The 27,720-nt window shown below is 42.5% G+C and overlaps 1 protein-coding gene across 1 annotated transcript in view; it reads left to right on the plus strand.

Annotated features, from left to right (window-relative positions):
* The first annotated feature begins 477 nt into the window (after nt 1-477).
* LOC137355492 (rho GTPase-activating protein 22-like) overlaps nt 478-27,720 on the plus strand; it is a 330,838-nt gene continuing 303,595 nt past the window's right edge. The window contains exon 1 of the mRNA XM_068020688.1: nt 478-532. Coding sequence (XP_067876789.1) covers nt 499-532 — 34 coding nt within the window. The 5' untranslated portion in view covers nt 478-498. The remainder of the gene's footprint in view (nt 533-27,720) is intronic.

A 27,720-nucleotide genomic window follows, 5' to 3' on the forward strand; every position in this document is an offset into this window, starting at 1 on the left:
GAGGTCAAATTAAAAAAAAAACCTCAACTAACATTCCCAATCCAGTTTCTCCCAGGGATGTGTTTGTCAGTCACAGCCGGATTCTCCATGTGAGGGAGATAATTACAGCCTTAACCAATGATTGGAATCATCCATTGTCAATCATCCATTAAGTCCAAACCTAAGAGGAAGAGAAAGTCCAGGGAAGGAAGAAGATGAAAAGTGGGAATACATCAAGGGAAATGACACACGCGAAAAGTAGGAGTCAGGGATTAACTTTTAAGGAAAAGCAATAGTCCGCTTATAGTCAAGTGTTAATGTGGGCTTCTGGGTACAAAATTATGGGATATTTGCTGCTCCTACAATCTCAGATCCCTCCAGTTGACTTTCTGCCTTGTTTTTGTTAAGGGGAATGATGTATGAGGATGTGGTTACTCACTACATTCTTTTGTTTATAACTATTGAAGTAGGGCAGCAGATGCAAGAAAATGTGGAGAAGTCTCTACTGCAGCAGGAAATATGTGGAAACAAAGATCAAGAGAGCCCCGGATTGGTATGTTGTTTTGTTTTTCATTAAATATGCGGGCTATGGAACTGCAAACTAATAATTTCTACATAAAACGAGTAGACAATTATATTAGAATAAGGCAACCTAATTGTTTGGAGCAGAGGCGCTAATCTCTCCCTATGGTAATACATTTGAAGAATTTAATTAAGATTTCAGGATAGATCAGCATGCTGACTGGCTGCTGAGGGAAACATTAATAACTTGCATCAGAGGAGTTTAAATCGGAATGTGTTGAACTATCTATTGATCTCTGTAGTGTATGAAGGCACAGGCTTTATTGCAGAATAGGCAACATCGGCTAATTATAGCATTTGGCTGTCAACCTGGGCTTCAGTTACCTTTGTTCTCCGGTCCTTGCAAAAGAAACATTCCACTAAACGCAGAGTGAAAACCGACCAACAAAATGAGACCTGCTTCTTTTATTTTTTAGCACTTTCTGTTCTTCGCAGTAGCATGGGGAATGTGCAAGGATGTGGTTTGTAAGCATTTCTGTTCCACATCTTGTTAACCCTGTGGTCACCATAACTTTTAATTGTGTGACAAATGTGGAGACGACTAGTTTACGGGAAAAAAATCCTGCAAAATGGAGGTTTTGGGTTTACGCTGTAACGGCATTTGGAAAATTAGAGAACATTTTTTTTTATTTGCGTAACGAGAAAGACTTCTCACCCCCATAGTTAGTGTTAGGGGTCTGCTGGCACACTAACTAGTACTTTATTGGCACAGCTTGGCCAACCTTACAGTTCTTCCACTGATTATCAGTAATTATTATTCATTGATCACCATTCATACCCATTGCTTATGATCCATACCCATGCTACAACAGGACACATATCTGCCTGATTAGGATATCAATCCCAGTCTATATTCTCATTCACAGCCAGATTTTATACAGTTTGAATAAACAAAAGATCAAAGCTAGGACATATTGGAAAATTAGGATATGCAACTAGGGAAAGCTTGGAAAATTAATCCAATGCCTTTGGCTGTGCTGGTAATAATATAATCCATGCTGTGTTTACATTGGAGGGTTTGCCAGGCCAACATCTCTTTTACCACTCATTTTTGGTTAAGTCACTGTGTAATAAACACTGCAGTGTCTATCTATGCCCAATCATTGTGACCAAGATAATTGCTAGCATTTGACTGCCAGGCCCTGTTCATCTTTTGTCTGGACAAAGAAGGTTGCAGTCATTGCTGGGTTAACTGATCTAGGCTGGTAATGGGGTTTGCTACAATGAGCCTCACAGTCCTGGTAAGGAAGGACAAAAAAACCTTGGTTAGAATTCCTTCTCCTGATGACTTCTGCTGGAAAAGGTACCTGCATATATCTGATGTTATGTCAAGTATTATATCAGAAGTTGGATTTAATAGGACTCCTGGAGGTTGCCCAGTGAAATGAAGTGACCTCCCTGCGGATTTGGTGGGGGGGGGCCTCCTCCGTGGGCATCCTGTGGCCCACGAAGGATTCCGATGGCGAAGACCATCCCTCTGTTATCCCCCCACCCTCACTGTCCACCTTCCACCCCCCCGCCCCCCCCCCAATCGCTGGAGCCTGCTGGACTGGCCCTGGCAGCCTTGTGTCACTTGCGTGGGGTCTGGGGCTCTCGCGCTGGGTCTGGTACTGGGACTCTTGATGTACCGGTTGTGGCCACCGCTCCCAGTGGTGCTGCTGATGCTACTTGAGCTGCCGGCCCTCTGATTGGCCAGCACCTCTTGGAGCAGGATCCCCGCCCTTATAGGAACAGGATCCCGGTGCCGGGCATTTAATTGGCAGAGCATCGCTGAATAATGCCAGAAGGTCTTCGAAAGGCTGAGGCGGGGCTCCCCTTGCCTTTTTGGCCTGGCGTTGGGAGCCCCACCAGCGTGAATAAATCCAGCCCAGGTGTCAGAAAGAAAAACTGGCATTTATATGGCACCTTTCTTGATCTGAGGGCCACCCAAAGGGCTTTACGACCAATGAAGTACTTTTGAAGGATCTCATCTTTGGCCTCCTTATCTCGCGAGACAATGGGTAAGCGCCTGGAGGTGGTCAGTGGTGTGTGAAGCAGCGCCTGGAGTGGCTATAAAGGCCAATTCTAGAGTGACAGGCTCTTCCACAGGTGCTGCAGAAAAATGTGATTGTTGGGGCTGTTACACAGTTGGCTCTCTCCTTGCGCCTCTGTCTTTTTTCCTGCCAACTTCCTGCTAAGTCTCTTCGACTCGCCACACTTTAGCCCGCCTTTATGGCTGTCCGCCAGCTCACAGTTGTACTATACAACATGCAGCAGCAAAATCCCACAAACTGCAGTGCAATAAATGACCAAATCAGCTGGGTTTTTCAGGTGTTGGTTGAGGAATAAATATTGGCCAGAATTCTGAGGATAATTCACTTGTTCTTCTTTAAATGGTGCCATGGGATCTTTCACATCCACCTGATGAAACAGACCGTGCCTCAGTTAACCATCTCATCCAAAAGATGACATGTCCAGCAATGCAGTTTAAATTGTGTGGTCAAGTGCCTGAACTGAACCCACAACCTAACAGCTCAAATGTAAGAATGCTACCAACTGAACCCCAGCCAACACATTCTTAATGTTCTTTCAGTGATATCACTTTTGCCTCTCAATCAGATGGTCAGAGGTCATAGGTTAATTCAGGCCCACAGTGCAGTGCACTGCACCACCTGTGGAAGAGTCTGTCACTCTAGAATTGGCCTTTATAGCCACTCCAGGTGCTGCTCCACACACCACTGACCACCTCCAGGCGCTTACCCACTGAGGGACTGCTGCACTGTTGGAGGTGCTGTCTTTCGGATGTGACGTCAAACGGAGATCCTGTCTGCCCCTCGCAAGTGGGCATTAGAAATCCCCTGGCACTATTTTGAAGATGAACTGAAGAGCTCTCCCAGTGTCCTGGCCAACATTTATCCCTCAACCAATGCCCAAAACAGAGTATCTGATCTTATCTCATCTGTGCGCTAATCGTCTACTACATTTCCATCGGAAACATCAGGAACTACACTTTAAAACTACTTCATTGCCTGTAAAGTGCTTTGGGATGTCCTGAGGATGTGAAGGGTGCTATATAAATGCAAGTGTGCTCTTACTTCCTATATTGGTAACATACACTATGAACTATTATTCATCTAGATGCCTAATGCTTCACCACGGTGAAGGTACTAAGCAGTTGTGGAACTAGATTATGGGGTGCAGAAAGATAACCATCACAATGGAAAGGCTCAAACACAGAGAAAGCCCATTCACTTTGCTAATGTCTTTGTGGGGTCATTGTGCAATATAGCAATGCTATATTAAAACATTGACATATTGATTTTGTTCATGATTGCCTGTGTTCAGGTCACACTGAATGAAAGATAAAACTCTGTGTTCACTATAAAAGGGTACAACTCCTCTGATTTAAGGGACCAGAATATATCCAGAAATGACTGAGGGCTGAGCATCTGATGTGTTCCACTCACCTCATATAACATACAAAGGGAAATAATTACAGGACTTTTATTATTAAAATTTATACACAATGGTGAATTAAAGGTAATCTCACTCTGCTGTGGAATGGAGATAATTTCAATCTTAAAACGAAAGGTCTCTGCAGCATTCCAACTGTAAATCATCTCCTCTCCTCCAAGATGCTGAATCTTGCCAGGTATGCATTATAGGTGCAGGCAGTAAACTGCAACTTCATCCGAGTCATCACTATTGATGTGTGATCCTAGACAGTTAAGTGTCACCAGTTCTATTACCCCATGGGCAGGAAGAGCCGAGCATCATCGCTGGTGACCTTGACTTCACCTAACATTGGCACAGATGGTCTAGGTCATTGGATAGTGATCAGAAACAGGAACCCAGAATGATACTACCCCCCTCTGTTAGCTCAGGAATGCAAAGGTCAATTGTTACCCTCCTTAGAATCACCCCAGCCGACATTAGCTTATCGGGTGAGGTCATGGGTCAAGCGTGGGACATTTGTCAATCCGACTCCATCTGGGGAATTCACCCACTGACTGAGCAGAGAATCCTTGCTCAAGGTTTTCTTTCTCTACTGCAGCCTGAATTTCTACTATTCTCTCGGTCTTTTCTTGCAATAGTCCGGGGAAGAACAAGAAAAAGCAAATTGGCTTCTGGCTAGATCATGAGTTTATGACATCTGAATTACTGAAACAAGGCACCTCTTCTCTAACAAAATGCTATCTCTGAGACTCACACATACTCTTAAAACAAAAGACCACAAGGGAGTTTATTCTCAGTGGCTCATGATTTCTTACTGAGGCTGTGTCAGCTTCCCGAAATCACAGGCAATGATGGCATGCGATGAGAGTCCTCTTACACTAAGTTCTCCAAGGCTGAGTTGTTGGGAAAAGCTGACTGAGGATAATTGCCTCCTCTGATCTTCGGTGGGGGGGCTGCAACATGGAGTGATTAACTGAGCAAGCAAGAGCGCAGTTACTGTATGGAAATATATTGATAAATCCATTAGTCTTGCGGCACAAAAAAAAAGCGACAGAGTATTGTAGTCCCCGTCTCCGGCCTGTGCTTCTTTTGAACCACTAGGATTGCAGGATCACTAAAATGACCCTGTTTTAACATTCTTTGGCTTGTGCTTCTCACCCATTAGACGCTCCCCGCTGCAGTGAACTGTTACTGTTTCCTTATTCGGTTTAAAGGACAAATTGTCATCTTCAGGAGAAAGTATTAATCAATTTGAGGACAACAAATTTTAATGATGGCGTCATGTGCAACTGATTAATAATACATTTTTATGTCATTTACCATCATTGCAACCAATAAAAAAATGTTTGCCAAACTCTTTTTTTCCAAGGAGATAGTGCCTCATGAATTAACTTGGCCCCAGTGTTGTCTGGAAAAGTCAAGGCCGGAAACTGACAACCTGAACATCTGACCAGACAGAATTTTTCCACTTGTCATGCAGGCATTACTTTTTTGCAGCCTGCAGTGAGATTCAAACCTTAACAGGATTTTGTTTGGAGTTAGGAGAGTGGTGTTCAGCAACACATTCCAAACTAAAAACCTTCTCAAAACTCAGCTCTTTGACCAAGCTTTCAATCTCTCCCCTTTTGGCTTGTCATCCATTTCCCTGTGGCATTTCTGTATGTTGAAGATTCTACACAAACACAAGTTGGTATCTTAGAGCTGGTATGAGATGACCCAAGCTTATTTCACATGGGCCCCTTATACAAAGACAGCAGAACTACAGATGAGAACTCTGCCATCAGTGAGAGTGCAGTGCAATGAACTAATGTGCTACCCAGTTTCCTATATTCCTGCTAAAGCTTCAGGAAATCAAGCAAAGAGTTTAGTAATTCTCAGGAGGGATGCAATCTTAGGATATGTGGATTAGGAATCAGTTTGCATTTGGACTCTGAAATAGTCAATGCCCAGTGTGTGCCATATCCAGAATAGATGGATAGGATTAAAAACTGAAAATATGGAAATGACCATCAGGGCAGGTGGGATTTTATCAGACAGATGAAGGTTTCCACCTGAAATATCAACTGATATCTTCTGAGATGGTGATTTGCCTACTGTATAAAAAGAGTTGCATTTATATAGTGTCTTTCATGACCTCAGGATGTCTCAAAGTGCTTTACAGGCAAAGATGTATTGTATGGAGCATAGCCACTGTTGGAATGTAGGAAATGTGCAGCCAATTTGCACACTAAGTCCCAAAACAGCAAGGTAATAATGACCATCTTCTTTCTTCTTCTTCGGCCTCCTCGTCTCAAGAGACAATGGGTAAGCGCCTGGAGGTGGTCAGTGGTTTGTGAAGCAGCGCCTGGAGTGGCTATAAATTCCAATTCTAGAGTGACAGACTCTTCCACAGGTGCTGCAGATAAAATTGGTTGTCGGGGCTGTTACACAGTTGGCTCTCCCCTTGTGCTATAATGACCATATAATCTGTTTTAATGATGGTGGTTGAGGGGCAAATATTGACCAGGACAGTGGGGAGAACTCCCTTGCACTTTTTTGAAGTTGAGCCAATAGGATCCAGGAGAGAACAGACCAAGACTTGGTTTAAAATCTGAACCAAAGGACAGCACCTCCAACAGTGCAGCACTTCCTCTGTACTGCAATGAAATGTCAGCTTTGGACTTGTGCTCAAGTCTCTCAAGTGGGACTTGAGCTCATAGCTTTCTGCATTTCTAACATTTGTGGTTTTCCGTTTAATTTCTTGTAAGTTACCAGAAAATGTTACAAGACAGTGATACAAATGAAGAGCTTGGATGTTGTTTTAAATGGAATTTAATTTTGATTAATCCTCTCAGGCAAGTATTGATACGGTGTCTTAAGCACACTATATATAAAATTTAGAGAAAATCTATATGCCAAACTTTTTTTGTTTGAGGAGCAAGATGTTGGAAAAAATCTGGTGCATTATCTTCACAAAGCAGAGATCACCAGATAATGATCAGGAATGGAACATCTTGATAGTTTTCCCTATCTTAGCCCAAGGTGTGGTGAAACGGATTATGGCACCTTACTGCTATCACAGTTGACACCAGCTAACTGCACAGACTGTGGATTAAATTGTTGATCTTCGTAGCTTAGCTACTCTCTGGGTGACATTACTAAGCCAATGAGGAAGCCAAACACCCTTATAAAGATGGTGTTGTTTTGAATAAAAGATAGCCGTTTTATACATTTGCTTTCAGTTCAAGTAGAATATTCTCTTGGGCAGGAAAGACTGCAATGAAATGAATGTTTTTCTCCAAAGTTACCAACTGCTAATCAAATTGAATTCTCAGAGATCTCACATTATAAAACTGCACTCAGCGTGGCGATTTTGCTGGCAAGTCATTAATTGCAGCGAAAAACCTTTGTCCGCCTTGAAAAGAGGAATCTCGTTCCTCTGGATATTAATGATCATTGTTTTTGTGGTGATATTTTGTGCCAAAATAGAGTCACTGACAGTAAGAATGCTTCAAGGCTGTTGTCCCACAGCAAATAAATTTGTGTGTCAGCTGTGGTTCAGTTTGTAGCATTCTCGCCTCTGAGTTAGAAGTTTCTGGGTTCAAGTCCACTCCAGGACTTGAGCACAAAAATAAAGGCTGACATTCCAGTGCAGTACTGAGGGAGTGCTACATTGTCGGAGGTGTTGTCTTTTGGATGAGACTTAAAAACGAGGCTCCATCTGCCCTCTCAGTTGGAGGTAAAAGGATTATTTTGATGAAGAGTAGGGGAGTTATCCTGGGTGTCCTAGCTTATATTTATCCCTCAGTCAACATCACAGAAACAGATTAACTGGTCATTATCGCATTGCTGTTTATAGGAGCTTGCTGTCACATTTTCACCATTAAAACAGTGACTACACTTCAAAAGTACTTAATTGGCTGTAAAGCGCTTTGGGACATCTGGTGGTCATGAAAGGTGCTATATAAAGGCAAGTCTTGTTATTTTTCCAGAAAATACTGCCCTTTTAACTTATGTCAGGAAACCCACTGGTTTTGGGAAAACAATTAGTTGCTTAGCATATGACTGTTTAACTCGAATGGTCTGAAGGACATGGTTCACTGTGTGAGATGTGCTGGGCATATGTGATTGTTATTCATTACCAGCATTTAAAGCAATAACTTTCAACTGTGCAGACTAACATGAATCTGTCACAAAGAAATATGGAGTCTGCATTCAAATGGATCATTCAAATATCACTTAGGATCATTTGTTTTCTGCATTTGATTTTAATACCATCTGTTGATGCAGATTGTAAATCAAAGTGCACTGATCGAATAATTTGTCCAGAAAAAAAAGCATTATATATTTATTATTTTGTTGTGCGACAATATGTCTCGGAGTGACCCATCATTGTTGGTCAGCCGATGATCCTAGGAACCTGGGTCTAGGTTAATCTGATGAACTGTCCTTTTTGTGTTATATTATGTGTAGCAGCGTAAAAAAATACTTAACATCACAACAGTAATGAATGCGCAAGAGGCCTGAATTGGAGGCGTGCAGAGATCTCGGAGGGCTGTAGGGGTGGAGGAATGTATAGAGATAGGGAGGGTTTAGACCATGGAGGGCTTTGAACACAAAGATGGGAATTTAAAATTTGAAACATTGGTGGACCGAGGTGATGGGTGAATGGAACTTGGTGAGAGTTAGGATATGGGCAGCAGGGTTTTGCATGAACTGAAGTTTACCATTACTTGGCTCACTAACCTGGAAGCAGGAAGTGTGCTTGGCAGTTGTGATCTGACTCCTGCCCGTGACCTTTCCAGACACACTTTTCTGTTTCGTCAACTCAGCAAGCAGTCTCCAAAATGGATAAACAGAGAAAGCAAAATGGAGAGGAGGAAGGAAGGAAAATTTATGATGTGTGGGGGGAATGCAGCCTGGCAAAAGGTTAATCAGACCAGATAATACTGTAATGGATGTGCGAGTCTGACTGGCACAAAATAAGGCACAGTCAATAATGGGGTTACAATGCAACGTCAATACAATTCCTAAATGGCCTGCTGACATTTTATTTTGCTGCTCACTGTTGGGGTAATTTTACGAATTTGTGCTTCCAACAGTGAATCTCGCCAGTTGGAAATTTGGCCGTATGACATTCCAACCATTGATTTCAATTATATTCTGTTCTTTAAAATAGTCAGGGAAGATGTTTCTGCAGAATGTTTACTCATTGAAGAATTGCTGAGCTAAAAGTCACTATCCAAATTGACATGCTAACTGCAATTACCTTGAAATATTGTTCAATTTGCTAATGGACGATACAGACTGGAGTTTTGTTAAATATTGTCTTTCTTGCATTTATGACTTCTAAGGATTATAATAGTCAGTCATGCTTGGCAAGGTGCAGAGAAGCTGACAGACTACATGAAGATGAATTGTCTAGAAATCTGGAGGACACTAACCTTGCTTCCAAGCTCCAGTTTTCTACCCTGCTCTTCTGAAGATGCTGATTCATGCTCAGTCTACATCCCTATGGGTGTTGGGTGTCCTGTAAAGGGTATGGTAGTGTAGTGGTTATGTTACCGGGCTAGTAATCCATAAATCTGAACTAAATCTAGATAACAGAAGTTCAAATCTCACTCATGAGAATTTGAATGTGCTTTAAAAAAAAACAATTCCAAGTGACCATGAAACTGTTGGATTGTCTTTTAGGGAGGAAGCTGCTCATCCTTACCTGGTCTGGCCTATATTGGACTCCAGGCAAAACAATGTGTTTGACTCTAAACTTCTCATCTGCAGTGGCCTAGGAAGCCACTCAGTTGTTAGAAATGAGTAATAATTCTGTCTTTGCCAGCAACACTCACAACCCAAGAATTATTTTTTTTAAATATGTTGGCCAAATGTGCCTTGAGACACTAAACATCAGTAACTACTTAATCTTGGGGGCATCATAATCCAGTTTAATCCTGCCCTCACCCCATCTCCACACAAGCATTTTCTAGCAAGTGTATCTGGATAGTGATTCTCTCTTCCCGACCAAAACGATTCTGAGGTCAACTGTAGTTTGCCTGATCTCACCTCAGTTGAAATCAGCTAATTCAATGCAGAACCAGGACTGCACAGTAATCTGGTCAATGGATTCATCAGGGGAGTTGCAGGTAGTAGTCTGGCCTGATTGTACAGGTGTAGTCTTTCACAAATATAAGGTTCCTAACCTGACACTATTTAGAGGATAAAATAAAAGCAAAATACTGCAGATGCTGGAAATCTGAAATAAAAACAGAAAGTGCTGAAAATACTCAGCAAGTCTGGCAGCATCTGTGGAGCGAGAAATAGAGTTAACATTTCAGGTCTGTGACCGTTCATCAGAATCATCGCAGACTTGAAATGTTAACGCTGCTTCTCTCTCCACAAATTGACCTCTCTCTCCAAAAGCACTGTCTCACCTTCCCTCAAAGCTGTTCTGCTCTGCAGTTTCATTTCATCCTTCGACTATTTCGAGGGTGCTGGCCTGTCACAGTAAGTGAGTCCTGAAACGGTCCTGCCACTATTAAAAGGGCATTAGTCTCTCACTATTATGAAGGCACTTACACATCACTGTAGTAAGAGCACTGATATGTCACTATTATGACCACCTCCAGGCGCTTACCCATTGTCTCTCGAGACAAGGAGGCCAAAGAAGAAGATGATAAGGGTAGTAGTCTGTCACTATTGTGAGGGTATTGGTAACGTTACTACTATAAGACTGCAAAGGAGGAAGCTTATAGCTTAACAATGGGATAATCAATCAACTGAAGATTGAGAGGTTACTGACCTGTTTGGTATTTTGGGACCTTTTATCAGCTTCAGTCGGCCAGATTTAACACTAAAAAAAATCAAATTACACAACAAACACCTGTGTACACTTAAGCACTCTCTAAATAGACAGGTATTTAAAACAAAATCAAATCAGCAGTCCTGTAACCAAGTGAAGACCTTGAGAATAACTATCTACTTTTTAGGTCCCTCCTGCAAAGAAGTCTATATGTGTGATCTGTACGAGATTGTAGTGAAGAGAGGGGGCAGACTGAGAGATAGGAAAGTGATAGCTGCACCGGCCCATTTATAGACAACACTAAGTTAATGGTTTCGACCCTTAGCTTCTGAAATGCTGAGAGCTGACACAGCCAAAGGCTAATTGATGGGATGATGTAATGAGACTTAAACTGAATTAGAAAAATAACCTCATTTCAGATGATAGCTCTAGCAATGGTGTACTAAGACTTCCACTTATAGAGCTCCAGATCAGCTCACAGTCTTGACTGAGACGGAATGTCGAATCCCTGCATCGAGCCACTCATACTGGCTCTCAGCCAAGCTGCCTGAAAAGGCAAACTGCAACTGCAAAGTCTTCATCCAAGGGACCAGAGATGGTACAGACAGTTCACCTTAGAGAGCAGCCCAGCAGTGATTGGCACCAACAACGCATGGTGCCAGCAAAGCCTCCTCGGCCTGCCACCCCACCCCTTGACTAAAGGATGAGGTGTGGCACCAGCTGGCAGCTGTGGTAATTTAATGGAGTGGGTTAAAAGAGTAAAAATTACATTTACATAGGAAACCCCACTGTGTTTTAGGCCAATACTACAAGGTAGTTAAAAATAACCTTTTGTGACCTCTGTCTAAAACATTCTTTTGATCGATTTCCACTTTGTCCAAGGAAAAGAATAACGTTAAAGCACAAAGGGGACTATTTTTGACGAATAATTTAGCACCAAAGTGGTAAGGAGGTGGCCAAAATGGGGTCATTAGCTGAAACATCAGTTTAGCCCATATTTACCACAAGGCACTATCTTGATAAAGGAGTTGAAGATAGTGTCAGGAACGGCTGCCCGAGGCTTGTTCACCAACAATAACGTATTTATTTAGCACCTTTAACGTACTAAACCTTCCCTAGGTACTTCACAGGAGCGTTATCAAGTAAAAGCCATATAAGGGCAAATGACTAAAAGTTTGGTCAAAGAGGTTGGCTTTAAGGAGCATCTTAAAGGAGGAAAGAGAGGTAGGGAGGTGAAGAGGTGTTGGGATGGAATTCCAGAGCAACTGAAGGCATGATCACCAATGCTGGAGCGATTAAAATTAGGGATGCTCAAGAGGCCAGAATTAGAGGAGCGCACATATCTCAGATGACTGAGAGTCTGGAGGAGATAACAGAGATAGGGAGGGGTGAGGCCATGGAAGGATTTGAAAACAAGGTGAGAATTTTAAAATCAAGGCGTTGCTTAAATGGGAACCAATGTAGGTCAGCGAGCACAGGGGTGATGGATGAATGGAACTTGGTGCGACTAAGGGCACAAGCAACAGAGTTTTGAATGACTCAAGTTTATGGAGGGTGGAATGAGAGAGGCTGGCCAGGATTGTTTTGGAATAGTCAAGTCGAGAGGTAACAAAGGCATGGATGTGGGCTTCAGCAGCAGAGAAGCTGAGGCAGGGCTGAGTCATAAGTGGAAATAGGCGACCTTAGTGATTGTGTGGATGTATGGTTGGAAGACTATCTCGTGTTCAAATATGATACCAAGGTTGTGAACAGTCTGGTTTCGCCTCAGACAGTTTCCCGGGAGCGAGAGAGAGTCAATGGCGAGGGAGCGGAGACTGTGGCGGGGTCCAAAGACCAATGGCTTTTGTCATCCTAAAATTTAGTAGGAGGAAATTTCTGCACATCCGGTACTGGATGTCGGACAATCAGTCTGACAATTTAGAGACAGTGGAAGAGTCGAGAGAGAGATGGCGGTAAGGTAGATCTGCGTGTTGTCAGCATACATGTGGAAACTGACATGTTTTTGGATGATGTCGCCAAGGGGTAGCGTGTAAATAAGAAATAGGAGGTGGCCAAGGATAGTTACTTGGGGGACAGAGACATAATGGCGCACGAGCAGGAAGAGAAGCCATTGATGCTGATTTCCTGGCTATAGTTAGATAGATAAGAATGGAACGCAGTCCTACTCAGCTGGATGCTGGTGGAGAGGTGTTGGACGAGGATGGTGTGGTCAACAATGTCAAAGGTTGCAGACAGGTCGAGAAGGATGAGAAGGATAGTTTGCCTTTGTCACAGTCACATAGGACGTCATTTGTTACTTTGATAAGAACCATTCAGTACCATGGCAGGGCAAAAACCTGATTGGAGGGATTTAAACATGGAGTGCTGAGAAAGATGGGCACAGGTTTGGGAGGCAGTAACACATTCAAAGACTTTGGAGACAAAAGGGAGGTTGGAGATGGGGTGGTAGTTTGCAAGGACGGTGGGTCAAGGGTTGTTTTTTTGAGAAGAGGGGTGATGATGACAGATTTAAAGGAGAGAGAAAGTTGACATTGTTAATGGTTCCATATCATGGGAGCCAGGAAGGGAAGTTGGGTTGTCAGCAGTGTAGGGGGACAAGATAAGCTCGGAGAGGGCATGAGGTGAAATAGGAGAGAAACCAACGAGTTCAAGGCAGGGAGGAACTTTAGCCCAGTGGATTAGTGGAAGGGAGGAAGTGGCAAAGGTAGCTGACTGGATGCTCTCAATTTTTGTGACAAAGAAGTCCATGAGCTCCTCGCACTTGGTGTTGGAGGCGAAGGGGAGAGGGGTTTAAGAAGACATTTTGCAGTAGAGAAAGAAACAGGGGATTATCTTTGCATTCCAGGATGATCCTGGAATAGTGAGCAGTTTTGACAGCTGATCACCACTGTGACAGAAACCACACCTGCCTAATTGAAACACATTAATTTCATCATATGGAACACTATTTTAACTTTTACTGGACATTGAACATAGCCTGTTTAAAAAGACCACAGAGCTGAACAGCTGAAACATGGCTGCACATTTGCATTCTGAGAGACAGTTGCATAGAGAGACGATGGAAGTGCTCCCTGATTCAATTAGCAAGATTGGGCAGGGCAACAGTGATGAAATTGAGAGCCATTGTCTGTGTAAGAACCAGCACTCCACCCCCACTACTGAGTGTGTTTAGTATGCTTTGAAGAATCAACAACCCTCACAGGCAATGCTGTTTCAAACAAAGAGCTGATCACATGACTAACCTGCTGGCCAACCTGGGCATTAATCGAATTGTGCCTCACAGAAAGGTTTGGGGCAGACTACAATTGAACTTCAAGAAGAAAGCACTGTTTTCTCCAGCAAAGTTCCAGGGACCCACGGAAGCAGCTTAAGAGGACTTCTTCAGCCTTCTGGTACCAGCAAAACAAGTTTGAAAGCGTGCATTGGGCCCCAATGAGAACTGTATGACTTAACACCAATCAAGGTCTTTACATCCAAACCAAAGACAGTAAACTGAATTCCATTTACTACTCCAAACCCTTGCCCTTTAATTCTTTCTACTCTTCTGTATCTATTTATGTGTGTTTATCGCGTATGCATGCTAGCGTGGTTGCATCGCGTATTTTTAATACTTTTAACAGAGTTAGAGTGCTAAGGTTAATAAACTTACATCTTTCCTGTTTAAACCTAAGAACGCCTGTCTGATTGTAATAGTAAATGAACCAATTAGAAAGCAGTGAGCAAGGACTCACTGAGGTGAAGCTAAAGACACTGTTTTACAAAGTTAAACCCTGTTACGGCCAAACCAGGAAAGGGCTGAGAGGGGAGCCTGAGACCCCTTTGTCACCCGGTCGTAACACCACTCCAAATGCCTACTAGTGTTTATTAAAGAGGCACCACGGCATTTTGGTGGCTAGTGCTTCAACCAACATCCTCTCCTAACAACGATCTACTGTTTGGGAGTAAAAATGACATTGATGTCAATTTCAAGCACTACCTAAAGGCATACTCACTATTATCTGATCATTGCGAAGAGGACCTCAAACCCATCACATGCAATTTTTTTGTGCATACCTCTTGGTTTTCCAATTTAAGATTTATCAACAAAACAAACCAGCAAACATTAAATAAAGATTGAGGAAATATGGGTTTCTTTGGCAGTAGTGCTAAGGTTCAAGAGCTGCTTGTAGCTCATTGGTTTCAGTTTGAACATCCCTGATTTAGAGGTATTGTGGTGTAGAAAGAAACAAAAAGACTTTCATTTATATAGCACCTTTCATGGCCTCAGGATGTTATAAAGCATTTTACAACCAATTAAGTACTTCTGAAGTGTAGTCATTGTTGTAATGTAGGAAACACGGCAGCCAATTTGTGCACAGCAAGCTCCCACAAACAGGAATGAAATAAATGACCAGATAATCTGGAGGTTTTTTTTGGTGTTATTGGTTGAGTGATAAATGTTAGCCAAGACACTGGGACACCTTCCATGCTCTTCTTTGAAGTGCTGTGGGTTCTTTTGCATCCACCTGAGAGGACAGATGGGGCCTCAGTTTGATGTCTCATCTAAGGGACAGCACCTGTGACAGGGCAGCACTTCGTCAGTACTGCAGTGAAGGGCCAGCCCAGATTATACGCTCAAGTGTCTGGATTAGGGCACCTGACTCAGAAGTGAGAATGTTACCATTGAGTCAAGGGTGGCTCTTTGTAGCTACATAAGCGGAAATATATTTATAGACAGAGCAGAGGCCTCAACTATTTTAATAGCAGTTCAGGAACAAAACTGGTATTTAATGCAGTTAAAACTCTGGGGGTTTTACTATTTACCTTTGAAGTACTGTTGAGATACTATTGGGATACTGAGCAAAGAGTTTGACAAGGCATTGCCATGAACTTCACACTAAAACAAGAAATAATAATCAGAGAACTTAACAGAAAACCTGGCTGAAAATCTCAACAAAATAGTGTTGGGATGGATGTAAAGGTCTTGTCTATATGTTTAGTTTAGTTTTAGTTTAGAGATACAGCACTGAAACAGGCCCTTCGCCCACCGAGTCTGTGCCGACCATCAACCACCCATTTATACTAATCCTACACTAATTCCATATTCCTACCACATCCCCACCTGTCCCTATATTTCCCTACCACCTACCTATACTAGGGACAATTGCTAATGGCCAATTTACCTATCAACCTGCAAGTCTTTGGCATGTGGGAGGAAACCCACACAGACACAGGGAGAACTTGCAAACTCCACACAGGCAGTACCCAGAATTGAACCCGGGTCACTGGAGCTGTGAGGCTGCGGTGCTAACCACTGCGCAACTGTGCCGGCCATAATGGTTTAGATTACAGTTTGCGGTGGATTTGGGTTTAATTTATTCATGAGAGATTAACTTTTGGTCTTGTTTTTGTGGTCAACACTGATAATTTATATGTGTGCACTTTTACTGAATGCAGGTATTGACGACTGCATTTGCTGTCTGCTTTGAAAAGCCTCTTGAATTCCCCAAAGCTACAGATATCTGATATTGCATGGTTTGTTGATCTGTTGCATAGGTGCTACACAGGAGCTCTTTCATCTGATACTCAACCTTCAAAGACACGGCATTGGGTTTCCTATTATTTAATTGGGTCACGTGTGTGCCATGTTTTTCAGGCAGGGAAGAGGGAGATTTATAAGCTGCTGTTGAGCTCACTTTATGGGGACTCTGTGGTGAACTTAATGCAAAAGCTATGGGCAAATGCAAGAACATCTGCTTCATGTTTCGTTCCCTGAGCAGAGTATGGTTATGGTACTAAACCAAGAACCCAGAGATCGTGAGTTCAATGACAAATTCTGAAATTAAAGTCAATAAATCTGGTCATTTGTGGGCTAGCACCAAGAGAATAGTGACCAGAGAACTGCCAGCTTCTTGTAAATACCAGCTGGTTTACCCGAGGTTCTTCAGGGGAAGGAACCTTTCGTCCCTATTTGGTCTGGTCTATGTATGAATCCAGTCCCATATTACAGGGTTGATTCTCACGTCCTCAAGTTAAGCAGGGATGAACAATAAATAATGCCATGCCAGCATCATTCACATCCCAAGAAAAAAAATGACAAACAAAATTCATAATCCATAAAGGAAACATTTTACACTGGGCAAAACTAAACTCATAATAGATGTGTAAGACTCTACATTAATCGATACCACACACAGTCAATTCAAAGCAGGTAAGACAGGCACAGGGCAAGATCATAGAAAGTGATGGAGAGAGCTTGTGCTCTAATCTTTGCTTTGTTGATGATGAAAATTAATTGAGAAGCTTAATAAATTAATAAATGCAGAAGTAACTGGAAAGAAATGGCTTTCTGATTTTGATGCCCAGTTCACATTTCAAGAATTTCTACTGAATCCACTGTTATAATTCAGGCTATTTCTAATGCTTCTGCTCAACAGAAAGGCAGCTCCCATAGGCAATGTCAAAATGTAACCTTAGAAAGAAAGACTTGCATTTACATAGCACCTTTCACGACCTCAGGACATCCCAGAGCACTTTACAGCCAATGAATTACTTTTGAATTGCGGAATGTAGGAAACACAGCAGCCAATTTGCACACAGCAAGCTCCCACAAACAGCAATGTGGTAATGACCAGATGATCTGTCTTAGTGATGTTGATTGAGGGATAAATATTGGCCAGGACACCAGGGAGAACGCCCCTGCTCTTCTTCAAAATAGTACCGTGGGATCTTTTACATCCACCCGAGCAAGCAGATGGGGCCTTGGTTTAACGTCTCATCCGAAATACAACACATCTGACAGTGCAGCACTCCTTCAGTCCTGCATGGCACGTCAGCCGAGATTTATTTCTGACTCAGAGGTGAGAGTGCTACCAACTGAGCTACAGCTGACACTTTATATATGAAATATATGGGATGTTGCAGTCATAGGACAATAATGGACTCCACTAACAAAATGCACTTGAAATCCTTTAGATCTCTGTAAAACAATGGAAAATACCATGCCATCACACCAGGCAACGGAGGCTAAAAGTTACGAATTCCTGCTTACTAAAATGTATACAAAGTTAGGTGCAAATCAGAAGATCAGGTTAATTGCAATAATTAGATGACTTTACAGCACCTATTCCCAAACAATAAAACTTGCTAACATTCTCAGGTTTATTCACTTCACACCCAACCATTTTAGGTAGGTCTATAAGGATTCAATATTACAACGCTCAGCGTTTGCAGTTGTAACTATTAATAATTAGACTTACAAGGGTAGCAGGAGAAAGTTCTTTGATATTCTATTGCGTTTGACATTACTCTGGCTTCAAAACACAGCTTTCTTTTTAACATTACCACTGAAGCATGTTGGCTGTTGCAACATACCACAAGGCTAAAACCTCATCCAATTTGTTTGACTGTGATCCTAAAAGTTGGGTTTCTGAATGAGGGTCTACAAATGTCTAAGAGGGGGTAATTTTAACCTACACCACCTGGGTGGTAACCTGGCATAGCGGATTGCCCAGCCATTGGAGAACCAGGCCAATTGTCATCTCTGTGTGATCAAAAGTGGGCGGATTGTACGAGTGAGCAGTCGGCTCCGCCACACTACCTCTGAAGCACCAAGGGTGAAAATGACCCCCAAGAGGTCTGCTCTTTTAAACTAGATGCCTACTTTTAACATAATGCTCTTTTTTGTGATGTGGGGGCAATAAATATGAAAGAGTGCAAAAGAGTTTTCAACTGACAGCAATGCAAACCTCAGAACTCAGCCCAGGTTAAAGAGTTATCTAAAAGTGACCCAACTGGTCTATCATGGACTTGTGCCCCAGAGCACTAGTGCGAATTTTAGATGATTCAACAGATCACAGACCTGCTGAAAAGTTTATGAGAAGTGCAGACTCGGCTACCAGCAGAATTCAAAGCCCCGACCACAACGAGCAAGAATGCTCCTCTCATGAAAAATTGAATAATTGATTTAATTCTTGAAAAAAAAAGCATTTATGCAGTCGACCGTATCTTTAATGTTGATTTTGGATGGAGTACAAAACTGCATGATACAGCAGTAATACTTTACTGGTTATCAGCAATGCCTGAATATCAGCAAAGGGTTTGATGATGGCTGTAGGATGTGTCCCCTCCACTAATTCCCACCCACCCTCCCTAACCCCACAGTTGACAAAGGACTTTTTTCTATAAAAACAGAAAGTGCTGGAAATACTCAGCAGTTCTGGCAACACTTGGGAAGAGAGAAACCGAGATAATGTTTCATGTCTGTGTCCTTCTGATGAAAGGTCACAGACCTGAAATGTTAACTCTGCTTCTCTCTCCACAGATGCTGCCAGACCTGCTGAGTATTTCCAGCACTTTCTGTTTTGATTTCCGATTTCCAGCATCCGCAGTATTTTGCTTTGATTTCTTTACAATCACCAGTGCAGAGCAAAGAAAATATATAAATCACTGTAACAGTGGCTAAGTGACACCAAACTTAGGGTTAAAAAGCCTGTAGATTGTAGGGAGGCAGATTTACTGAGAGAGGAAGGAGTGCTATAATTTTTAAGCACTAGGAAAGAATGAGGGAGAATTAACAGATTGTCTATTACGCCTCGATTTTACCACAGCAAGGATGGGGGGGGAAAAGATGAGTGTGTAGAATATCATAGTTGGAACTTAGGAGGAAAGATTGGAGAACAAATAGTATCGCAGTATCAGTAACACAGAGATAAACAAGATAGCAACTGAGTGAGAGAGTGGGCTGTGGGAGGAAACACTTAGCAGACAATGGGATAGAGTTTGCACTTTGGGCATAGTCAGCAATCTGGGTGCAAATTGCACCCTTTTTGAGAAATGTTTTTTATTCTTGAGTTTCTGCTCAAACTTATTTGCATATTGCTGAATGTAAAATCTGCCGCAAGCCAGCATGATTGGACAGCATTTTAGAATGTAATTTTTTTTTAATGTGGTTTACAAAATATTCCAAGAAGGTTTACTTGACTAATACCTGGAATGGGCGGGTTGTCTTATGAGGAAAGGTTGGACAGACTAAGCTTGTATCCGCTGGAGTTTAGAAGCATGAGAGGCGACTTGATTGAAACATATAAGATTCTGAGGGGTTTTGACAGGGTGGATGTGAAAAGGATGTTTCCTCTTGTGGGAGAATCTAGAACTAGGGGTCACTGTTTAAAAATAAGGGGTCACCCATTTAAGACAGAGATGAGGAGAATTGTTTTCTCTGAGGGTCGTGACTCTTTGGAACACTTCCTCAAAGGTGGTGGAAGCAGAATCTTTGAATACTTTTTCGACAGAGGTAGATAGATTCTTGATAAGCAAGGGGATGCAAGGTTATCGGGGGTAGATGGGAATGTGGAGTCGAGGTTACAATCAGATCAGCCATGATCTTATTGAATGGCAGAGCTGGCTCGTGGGGCCGAGTGGCCTACTCCTGCTCCTAATTCGTATGTTCGTATGTATTCCTTTAAATATTTAAGAGTCGCAACTAGGTTGAATTAATACAGCTGGAAATGGGTTTGTCACAGAAAAATAAGCATTTTTAATCAGTGTCAATCCACCACCTCTGAGGAACCCAATTATAAATGACTTTTAAAAAATATATACATTTGCTAATTACATTAGGATACCGTAGTCATTTGCAGAGCAAATTAAAGAATTATGTTCAAAAGCTTTTAAAATGTTCCTGTTAATGTCCTTACGCCCAAAAGAACCAGCTTAATTTTTAGAGCCTCCTTGAAGGCCTGAAAATGAGCACAATTAGTGGGAAGGCCCTTCCATGATCAGTTCATCCTGGGGACATGACCAGTTTTGTAAGCGGGCTATAGCATGATGCTTCTTAAGTCTGCACAAAAGATTGCAGAAACACAAGTTGTGTCGAACATAATTTGTGCTTAAAATTCCACAATATTTTGTGCTGTTTACATCGATTTAGAGTGAATTATGCCCAAAATAACAGTGCAACCGAATGGAAACTCTACCAGTATAAGCTTTATCCTGAAACAGCAGGCGAGATTTTAACTCACTCACTTACACAGAGTTAAAATTGAGCCCACTAGTACATTATCACCGAGGCAGCCATATTTCAGCAAGTGTTAAGGGATACTGGCAATAAGTGTTTTGACTTTGTGAGTCTTGGTGAAAGAGCTGCTCTTACTCAAGTGTCTAGATATTCCAAAGGCCAATGAACAAGAATCTATAGAGTGTCACAGAATAAACACAACCCCCCCACAACCCTCCCCACCCCCCCGCAATCCTTGATCATCTGTGCTGGTGACTACTTGTCTGCTATCAAGTTATGGATGAGCCAGAACTTTCTCCAATATGGCACCAAAAACTCTGCGCTGTTGTCCTGATTCCATCCCCTTCCTGGCCGCTCACTGAGACTGATTCAACAGTTTGGCCCTGGGAAGTGCTTCAAACCACATAATCTTTCTGATTCAAGTCTATTACCACATTGCTTGTCTCAGCCCCTACCTCTCACCTTAACTGCTGAAACCCTTATCCACACCTGCATTCTGTCTATGCTTGACTTCTTCAAAGCTCACATTGCCAAAGTCTCCAAGTGTACCCTACATCAACTCCAACTTGCCTAACATTCTGATGCTCCCTGTTCCTGAACACATTGATTTCAAGTCTGTGTCACCATTTGCAAATGCTTCATGGTCATGCTCCCCCACTGGCCTTATTACCTTTCCAACCTCCAAATCCTCCGTTCCAGAACATCCTCTGCTTTGCTAACTCTGGCTATTTGAAGCTCCCTCCGGCCCCTCTCCCACCCAGCCCCTACATTCCTGTTCTCCACTACAACTTAAGGGGCAGACCTTCAGCCACCTTGTTTTACTCTCCTCTCTTCGCCAATTGAACAGCGAAGCTGTAGCTTCAGATAACATGGTCTCCTTGTTAGACACAGTGTCGAGAAGTGTACCTTTTCCATTTCACATTTGAGAAAGCATTTTTCTAACCCTGAAGTAAACTAATGCTAATTTTGTAAAGCAAAAGCCTTTGATATGTGACCTTATGAAAAAGGATTTTTTACAAATAATCTTTGAGAGTACTTTTCTTGCTATTCGAAACAAGCAGAGTAATTAGACCAGCCAGCAGTGTTGGTTGTATTTGAGATAATTGGTTGTTTCCATAATAACAGGGCAATCATTACCAAGTCCCTGGAGATTGTCATAATATGACAAAGCAAAAGCCATTGCAGGCCATTCTGCAAGTGTCAAATAGTGTGAAAGCTGATGACATCTAAATATGTGATATTTACACATTGCCCTGCAAGCTCCCAGTCCAAACAAACTCATCAAAATCCTTTTTATGGTGAAAGACAAAAAGCAGTTTGACACTGCACAAAAAAAAATCCCCCAAGCCCTTTCAGTAACTGCTCTCTTGGAGCCAGTGAAGTAACTGCCAATGTGGGTGTAGAATAAGGGCACATTCCGTATTTGTTAGCTTGACAGTGACAGCATTATCACACTAACCTATATCACCTCTATATATTTAGATATTCTATATAATCACAGTTGCTATCTTTGGCACATTAACCAATATCGAGGGCTTGTAGGGAAGGATTGAGTTACAGCTTAATAATAGACTATGCACCCTCCCCTGAAATCAAATATAAACAGAAAACGCTGGAAATACTCAGCAGGTCTGGCAGCATCTGTGGAGAGAGAAAGAGAGTTAACGTTTCAGGTTGATGACTTCTCATCATAAAAAAAATCCAAAACTTAAGAAGTTATTACAGTAACTGACAATTTTCCTCCTTCAATATTTCCACAGCAGGATTTGCTAGTACTAAAGAGCTCAACCCCAGAGCTCTGCATGTCGTAATCCCAGGGTTTGTTTTTGTGGAAATACGCCCAATGTTGCTGTTGTGTGTTTTGCAGGATCACTGGGTGGGCACCTCATCTGACTAGGGCAATTGAAACCCCACTTTGGAGACATCTTTGTCTTGACTTCCCTCATGCCCAGAATCTCAGATGGCCACTCATGTGGTGGCAATGGGGAAGGGGCGAATTACTTTGGAACTAGCAAGTTCCATTATGTGGGCCCAGAGCCTATGTGTTCTCTTGTGAAGGCTGGTGTGCCTCACCTCACTTGGACCACACTGACTGCCATCTGGCCCCTTTCATGTTTAAAATAATCAAGAGATACAGAAATACTATTTCCTCTGGTGGGAGAATCCAGAACAAGAGATAACAATCTTAAAATTAGAGCTTGGTCATTCAAGTACAAAAACAGGAAGCACTTTTTCGCAGACAGAATAGTGGAAATGTGGGATTCTGTCCTCCCCAATGGCTTTGGATGCTGGGTCAGTTTGAGCTTTCAAGCTCAGGTGGAAATAATTGTATTAGGTAAAGGTATCAAAGGAGGTAAGTTGTGAAGAGGACATAAGGGGGCTACAAAAGGATATAGATAGGTTAAGTGAGTGGGCAAAGATCTGGCAAATAGAGTATAATGTGGGAAAATGAGAAATTGTCCATTTTGGCAGGAAGAATAAAAACACATATTATCTAAATGGTGAGCGACTGCAGAGCTCTGCGATGCAGAGGGATCTGGGTGTTCTAGTGCATGAATTACAAAAGGTTAGTGTGCAGGTACAGCAAGTAATTAGGAAAGCTAATAGAATGTTATTGTTTATTGTGAGGGGAATTGAATACAAAAGTCGGGAGGTTACGCTTCAGTTATACAGGGCATTGGTGAGACCATGTCTGGAGTACTGTTTACTGTATTGGTCTCCTTATTTAAGGAAGAATGTAAATGCGTTGGAAGCAGTTCAAAGAAGGTTTACTAGACTAATGCCTGGAATGGGCAGGTTGTCTTATGAGGAAAGGTTGGACAGGCTCGGCTTATATCCACTGGAGTTTAGAAGACTACGAGGGGACTTGATTGAAACATATAAGATCCTGAGGGGTCTTGACAGTGTGGATGTGGAAAGGATGTTTCCCCTTGTGGGAGAATCTAGAACTAGGGGTCACTGTTTAAAAATAAGGAGTTGCCCATTTAAGACAGAGATGAGGAGAAATTTTTTCTCTCAGAGGGTCGTGAGTCTTTGGAACTCTCTTACTCAAAAGTGGGTGGAAGAAGAGTCTTTGAATATTTTTAAGGCAGAGATAAATAGATTCTTGATAAGCAAGGGGGTGAAAGTTTATCGGGAGTGGGCAGGAATGTGGAGTTGAGGTTACAATCAGATCAGCCACGATCTTGTTGAATGGCGGAGCAGGCTCGAGGGGCCTGCTCCTAATTCGTATGTAGGATATGAATCAAAGGTGGAGCTAAGGTACCAATCAGTCATGATCTAATTGAATGGCAGAATGGGTCCAAGGGGCTGAATGGCCTCCTGTTCCTATGTTCAGAATCAGGAATTCCCTTTTTAGGGAGCCTCACATCTTTCCCATTGTTGGTCTTTCAGGAAGTGGATAGAAATTCTGTCTCTCAAAAGTCTCTTAGAAGCAGTGGGGATCATTGGACCCCTTGTATTTGTACCATGTCTAACTGCAGGAACTTTTAAACAGACTTCCTTTTCTTTCATGAACAATAGATTTCCCACTAATATCTGTGCAACAGCAGCTACATACTAAGAGTGGGTAGAGTTTGCAACTGAATTGTGATTGGAAAATGTTACAACATGAGAATAAGGAACTGATTCAAATTGGCCCAATTGACCAGCACTAATCAGCAGTAAATTACACAAGTTTACCCAAAAGGACTGGAGGAACATTTTAGATCATGAAATATAAATCTAAAAGTCAAGCTTGCAAGCTGTAGGGAAAAACCAGGAGTATCCAATGCTGGTCAAAACCACACATTGGCCGGGATTTGTCCGTAGGCGGACAGGAGCCATCCACTGACTGAAAAGTCGTTGGCGAACCCGCCTCCACCTGGCCTGGAGCTCTGATCCGCATTTTGCGGTTCCCCAGCCTTTAATTGGTCTGAGGTAGGAAGTCCCGCCTAATGGAGCTGCCGGCCAATCAGCGGGAGCGTTGGCCACTGCTGGGACTGCAACCCAGCCATCAGGAAAATGATGTCGGGGAACCCAGAGAACGAAAGTAAGTTTTTGGTGCCTCGCTGGGAGTGATCGGTTGGGCCATGGCGAGGCAAGGGTGGTCGATTAGGAGAATAGGGCGACGGGGGGTGGGGGGAGCATGTTGGGTGTTGGGGCTGATTGGGACAGTGGGGGTAGCCCTCCGTCGGGCACAGAGTGTCTGATCATGAGAGCACCCCCCCCCCCCACCCCAGGCTGTCAGAGAGCTGCCAGGCAGCTTCTCTCGGGCCTGGGCTGCCTGCTTGCCAACAGTAAAATCCCTGTGGCAGCGATCGGAGGCCCTTAAGTGGCCACTTAACAGTTTGATTGGCCTGGGGCGGGCGGGCCATTTCTCGCCACTGCCGCCCTGCGTAAAGTAGCGTCGGAGGCGGAAACGTGTCGGGAACGGCCCCCTGAGCCTCCTCTCTATTTTACGCACTTCCCCCGCCACCTTCCCGCTCTTTGGGGGGGGGGGGGGGGCGTAAAATTCCAGCCATTAGCACTGCTAATAATTGTTCAGTCGTGTTCAATTTCCAGATTTGCAGTCTCAGAGCTGACTCTGACCACTTTTGTCCCAAGAACATTACCAAGACAAAGAGTCATTTCCATTGTGTTATGTACCAGAACAACTCTGTGAATTTTTGCAAGATCATTAAGTCCCCTTTTAACAGTTGCACCCTCAGATATAATGCTTCTGATTTGCAAATGAAACAAATCAGATTTTAGTAATTTATGCAAACAAGCTTAGTTGCAGCTTGTAAAATTACATCCGTACTTTCAAAAGCACCTCATACAATGAGATAACCCAATTAGTCTTCATCTATGTGAAGAAGTGTATTTGAGTGAAGAACTGACTACTCACTACTTTCTCAATAACAAATAGTCTACTTTCATGACACACAGTTTGTTCATAGCCAACAAGTTTCAGGCTTAAGTGACATTGCTCACATCATGCTTATCTGCCTATTTTTTTTATATTCTTTCACGGGATGTGGGCTTCACTGGCAAGACCAGCCATTGTTGCCCATCCCTAATTTCCCTTGACAACTGAATGGCTTGCGAGGCCATTTCAGAGGGCAGTTAAGAATTACCACAATTAATATGCAATTCAACCCATGTAGGCCAGACCAGGTAAGGACAGCTGATTTCCTTCCCTAAAGGACATTAATTAATGAACCAGATGGTACAATAATCAATGATAGTTTCATGGCACCATTACTGAGACTAGCTTTCAATTCAAGATTTTTATTAATTAATTGAATTTAAATTCCACCAGCTGCCGTCGTGGGATTTGAACCCCAGGGCATTGCCTAGGCCTCTGGATTAATAGTTCACTGACATCTTCCATCAAGGCCACTTCCATGGGATCACCATCAATGCCTCAGCACATTCAGGTTGTTGTTTGTGGCTCAATGGGTGGCGCAGTGCCAGTCAACGATGATCTGATCTCAACCAAAGTGGCATTATGGCATCCTCACTGGGTTAGGCATGAAGAAAGATACTTTCTTGAGTTCCCACTCTTGATCGCTGTCCAATTGACCCAGTGACGTGCTTGTTGCCATTCAGTGAGAAGAGGATTAATGTTAACTGTGACTCCTGCCAACACTCACCTTCAAGTCTCACACTGAGGGGCTGCCAGTATCCATGGAACTGTACCCACCAAAAAGAATCAGTGCCTTCTATATTATCTTACATCCACATTAAAATAGCACAGAAGAATTTGGTACAACCATATTCATACAAGGACACTCTGGTCTTAATTGCTACTCCATGATGTTTATTTTTCCTTCCCCTTTGGAGTGAAAGGCTCTGTTCTGATAAAATACTCCATTGAGTAAACTGGCTGAGTACAACTGACTGTAGTGGATAGATGTGAGTACACTCAGGACCACAGTGTGAGTGAAAGTATGCTTAAAGAGAGAGAATGATGAGATGAGTCTCACTGCAGCTGGCATTAATTCTGTTTGTGATTTCCACCTAAACATCGAACAAAATCTTCACTTTTTAATGTGCTCAGGTCAGAAATAAAACAGCGTTCAGCAAATTTTGCACTCACCAGTTTTTCTGGATGGTAACAGTTCCATATGGGATCTTCAGGGCAAATTAAATGATTTAAAAAAATCAATTTGGGGATTTTCAAATTCCTAATTCAGTCGCCTAATCTATTCTAAAATATTCAAATTGATGCATGTTGTCTTAATTTGCAAATTGGTACCAAAATTAATAGCTGTATTTAAGTCAAATTAATTTGTCAATCAATTAATATGCAATACAACCCTTGGTAACAAAAAAATTCCTTATGGAAAAAAAAATTGTTATGTCTCCATAGACTTAAAATGTGACTAATTACTCATTGTACTGAAACACCCCCTGGAATGAATTGTTGTAATTACAGGACCAACTGTATGTTCACCAGCGCATCCCTGAACTGCAGACACTCAAACATGTGCACAAATTCCTGTTGCAGTCACTAAAAAGAAATGAATGGTGCAATACCACACACAGATGTGCTGACTGATGCCAAGCAGAGGGTTATTTTTAGGTAATATTTAGCAACATTTACAATTTAATATTATACAGTCATAGTGTCCTGTAAAACTTTCTATTGCACAAGCAGGACATTACATGAGATAAGCCAAGTCTGACAACACCAGTGACTTGCATTTATAGAGCGCCTTTGGTGCAGAAAAATGTCCCAAGGAGCTTCACAGATGCACAAACAAAATTGGATGTCAAACCAAAAATGTAGAGGTTGGTCGGAGATGTGCATTATGGCGGGTCTTAAAGGAGAAGAGCAAAGTGGAGAGGCAGAGAGGTTTTCACAGGATAGGGCCTAGATGGCTGCTAATGGTGGGGTGAAGGAAGAGAGGATGCACAAATGCCAGAGTCAGTCAAAAACAGGGATCTAGGGAGAGTAGGGGGGAATCGGGATCATCAACCTTTCCTA

This window comes from Heterodontus francisci, chromosome 42 (assembly GCF_036365525.1).
Source record: "Heterodontus francisci isolate sHetFra1 chromosome 42, sHetFra1.hap1, whole genome shotgun sequence".
Taxonomy (NCBI): Eukaryota; Metazoa; Chordata; class Chondrichthyes; order Heterodontiformes; family Heterodontidae; genus Heterodontus; species Heterodontus francisci.